Source organism: Argentina anserina, chromosome 3 (assembly GCF_933775445.1).
Source record: "Argentina anserina chromosome 3, drPotAnse1.1, whole genome shotgun sequence".
Lineage (NCBI taxonomy): Eukaryota > Viridiplantae > Streptophyta > Magnoliopsida > Rosales > Rosaceae > Argentina > Argentina anserina.
Window position 1 is genome coordinate 21,765,684 of NC_065874.1, and position 4,322 is coordinate 21,770,005.

A 4,322-nucleotide genomic window follows, 5' to 3' on the forward strand; every position below is an offset into this window, starting at 1 on the left:
TACACGTTGTCTTTCCGCAACGTTAAACTTATTGACCAAAAATAATCCAAGTTTCACACACAGGCACACAGCAGTGGTATTAGACTTTTAAGTCCATAAGAATAGCCAATAACTAGGTTAGTCACTTAGTCTCAAACCAATGGCTTTCGGGATTCTTCACACATATAGCACAGATTGAAAACAATTGGTGTAAAGTATTTATAATCAGAGACGGCATAAACTTAAAGAAAATGCACAAACAGAGACGGCATCAGACATGGAAGTTTCAATTTTGAAGTAATAAACTGAAGATCCACTATAGCCGGGAACTTGGGATGGTCTGCCTTGTAATCCTTCATAAAAAAACTCACCTAAATGGGTAAACAGGCGAAATACTTCCATCATACAATACTTTTAAACCGGTTGGTTTTACAAGACTATTGAGGGAAATTATCTAAAATAGAGTTGCTTGAGAAAATTGGTTAAGACGTTATCTATGCCCACAACTTTTTCCAATCTATAATGCCTGGCTTGCTTTGTCCAAGTCAACTTCTCCCATTCCAGTGTCATCTTCATCTTCACTACCTGTATCACCGGCAACCTCCTCATTCTCTTGGCGGAGCTTACTCATGTGCTCTTGCAGCAATTTATCTTCCTTTTCACTCACCTGCACAAGTACACCATATTAAACCCAAACTAAAAATTGAATTCTATGCAAGGTCAAGAACCAGTTGGAGCTGGCTGCAGATTATGGATTACAAATCAATGCTCTGAAACAATATTCATGTGCAACAGAACAAAAATATGGAACTAAGTTGGTACTCACCACTCTTGGTGCTTCCTTCACCACTAGTTTCCCTTTGTGATGCTCAATTGCTTTTGTGCAGGCTTCAATTGCATTGCCTAGGACTGTTATACCTTGTTCCTGGCAAACAAAGAACAGAAATCAAGAATTTCATTAGCAAGGAAACCAGTGACAGATCATAGCATGGCACAATTTAACAGCTTGGAGGAAGTTGAATGTTTAGGAAAGAGATAATGCATGCTGTATTCAAGTGAATTTAGAGGAATTCAATGATATAAATCCAAATACAATATCAGTTTAAAGACATAACTAAGCTTATTGCCATCAAGGTAAGCGCATCAATCGCATCATAGTGCTAAACATTCAAGGTTGAATGTTCAGATAAGAACATTGAAATGGATAAACCTTTTGAAGAACACAGAAACGTGCAACATATGGTAAATCATATAAAGTAATTACACAAGTGGATAATTAAAGCGAGTGAAATTACACAAGTGCAGAATTAAATCGAGCGAAAAGTTCTGAACGTCCAAGCAGACAATAATCATGCAATGAAACTATATACAAACTTGAGATTTGAATAAAAATTTGGTTTACCTTATCAAGAGTCTGTGTGGTAAGAACATAGAGTGGAGGAGCAACCAACTTAATCTTCACAGGACAGTCATTGTTGCCAGCAGCTTCTGCTTTACGCATGGCATCCTGCACAATCAAATATTTATAAATAGTATCAAGCCAAAAATAAAACCATATAAGAACAAGCAGAGGCCACAAAAAGGAAATTCCATACCTTAATGTGAAGGACACCATCAAACTGGAAACACTTCATTTCAATATCAGCACGGATCTTCAATGGCTGAGGTGTCATTCTTCTCCTGATGTTCTTTACCAGAGAGTCTTTCACCTCCTCTGTCACAGCAGGGACAACCTTAGTAACCTACAAACACATATGCAAGAAATTGAGGGGGTCTAAGCCAATAGGGCATAAAAAGGATAATTTGCAGCATCAGAAAACACATCAGGGATCGTAACATGAATTACCTCTTGTCCATCAGGGCCGGTCACTTTGACCTCACATGTAAGCGCATTGAGGACTGTATCAGGATCAGTGACAATTACTTTGAAAGCCTGCACAAAGAACAAATTCATGTTTCATGCCGGAAAATAATGAACACAAAATACACTGAAAGGTTGTTGTCAACATTCTCACCTCAAAAGCATGACCATACTTGCGGTATAAGGGCCAGCCAATATTGACGTACAGCTCCTGTAACAAGTAATTCATTTAGTTATAGCCTAAAAAAGAAAATGAATGGAAAACAAACCGAGTAAATTCAATCAATTTGCAACAAGCACCAATTTTCATCCCAACAAACTAAGCATTCAATCATCAATAAGTTGTTGAATCGAAGCGAGCGAATGTACCTCCAAATCGATGCCGAGAGTCTCAGCGACATGTCGCATGATGGAGTGAACCAGCTTGCTCTTGTTGTACCTCTCTTCACAGGCAGCAATATCCTCCTCAGAAACCCTACGCTTGCTCAAATCGATGTAGCCCTTCTCCTTGTCGACCCTGAGAACCATGACCGGCTCGATGCGGCCGACCTTGATGAGGCTACTGACGCTCCGAATCCGACGGCGGGAGAGCTCGGAGAAGAGAATCATGCCCTCGATGTTGTTGTACTCGAGGAGTGAGACGTACGCGCCCATGTCGGCGATGTTCTTGACCTGGATCATCACCGCCATGTCCACCTCAGGGTAGCGGGACTCGTACATACGGCACTCGAGGTTGGGAGTATGGGAAGCCATGGCTGGGACTTGAAGGAGCTTCGGCGACGGAGAGATAGGGTTTTGAGCGCGGCGAGAGAGAGAATGTTTTAGTCACAGTCTGGAAGAAGCACTTTTACTACCGCAAGGGGGCGGCCATTTCTCTCTCTATTTACGCCCTCTGTTTCACTATGTGGAAATCTGTTGGGCTTTTTGCCGGCGCAGGTTCGAATCCTGCTACAGACGCCTATACCCTCTAAATTTTTGCCTCAAATGCGGATGGAATCTTCAACTGTGTTGGTGATACAATTCCAATAACTCACGTAAGAAACATGTACAAACTTGATTTGAACCCATACACACACAGAAGAAAACGTTTATGATTTGATTGTAGAAACCAAATTCGCAATATGCAAACTACATAAGCAAACCGTATTTGTATATCTGCATAAGTTTTTTACTTGGTTATAATACATGCAGTTCTAATTGAATGTGGGTATGTAGCCTTGATTCAAACTCCCAGTGAAGCCATCTCAGTTTGGAAATATATTGTTATTTAATGTTATTAGTCTCTCCATATTTATTTCCTTCTATTTTTTATTTTCTTCTTGTTATTTACATTATTAACCCTAGTAAAATATATTGTTTCTCCATCTATTTTGTCTCAAGCAATTGACATTTTGGAGAATTCCATTTAATGGTGGGAAGCTTCTATTCAGACCTCCAAACACATTACTTAGATCTCTCTATTTTCCTAAGTTTGTTTTGATTATTTCAACACATGTGAAATTACTAAAAAGCATATGAGTGAAAATATGATAAAACAAGATAATTCTCAACCTGCCTATTATATTTTTTCTTCTTTTTTCGTCATTCTTTTATTTATTGATTGATTGATTTATCTCAAGAAAACCCCAATTCGGAATAATAAATTGAATAAGATGATATGATTGAATTACTTTCATTTTTTATTGTTAAAAATACAATAAATAAAATTATTAATATTCACATATCAATTGAAAAACTACATAATTTTTTTAATAAACTTCGGTTAGGATCTTAGAGAAAAAATTGTCCAATAGATGTTAAAAAAATTCGTGTTGATTTAACTATTTTGTGAGTTTCAAATCAATGAATGAAAAAAAAAATTATTAAGGGAGTTTTTATTCATATCTCCAAATTTGGCATTTGGACCTTTTTTTTTTTTGCTAAAATAATAGTTGACTTTGTCAACCAATGCTAAATGACCTGAAAATACTAAAATCAATATACAACTGAGCACATTAAAATTTCTTGTTATCAAAACAGTTTGTAATATTCTTAATCCCTCAAATATGTTTTTCTTTTCTCTTAAAGATGATCTAAAATATACAATAGAGCAACATGCCTATGATTTCAACGTTAAGAAAATGTTGATTTGCGGATATTTAATTTCTTTGAGTTCTTGGAGTATTAATACCAGTGGATTGATTATGAAGCTTGACTAGATGCATTTAGGCCTTTAAGACTTACCCGATTTCATAGATATTAATTCCACAGGAGGGGTATATTTATAAGAATAATTAAAGTTTTATATGCATGATTCAATTCATTGAGTTTATTAGATGAGGGGTATTTTGGGAAAACAATGGAGGATACTGTTACACCCCGAGACTATTTCCGGTCCTGCAATGCAACAGTAATTGTTGTAGTCCTGAGTTAGTAGCAATCGATACGGGATCCTACATATCGACAACGCCAACTTACGACTACAAGACTATGAGAGAAGTAA

The 4,322-nt window shown here is 37.0% G+C and overlaps 1 protein-coding gene across 1 annotated transcript; it reads right to left on the reverse strand.

The window, feature by feature from the left end:
- Window positions 1–253: 253 nt before the first annotated feature.
- On the reverse strand, window positions 254–2,769 carry LOC126786591 (eukaryotic translation initiation factor 2 subunit alpha homolog). The gene is made up of 7 exons (XM_050512447.1): window positions 2,210–2,769; window positions 1,995–2,051; window positions 1,826–1,912; window positions 1,575–1,721; window positions 1,382–1,486; window positions 806–904; window positions 254–646 (listed from the first exon to the last, which is right to left on the reverse strand). Exons 1-7 carry the CDS (start codon window positions 2,591–2,593, stop codon window positions 497–499), a joined length of 1,029 nt encoding a protein of 342 aa, XP_050368404.1. The 5' UTR covers window positions 2,594–2,769; the 3' UTR covers window positions 254–496.
- Between the last annotated feature and the right edge of the window lie 1,553 nt (window positions 2,770–4,322).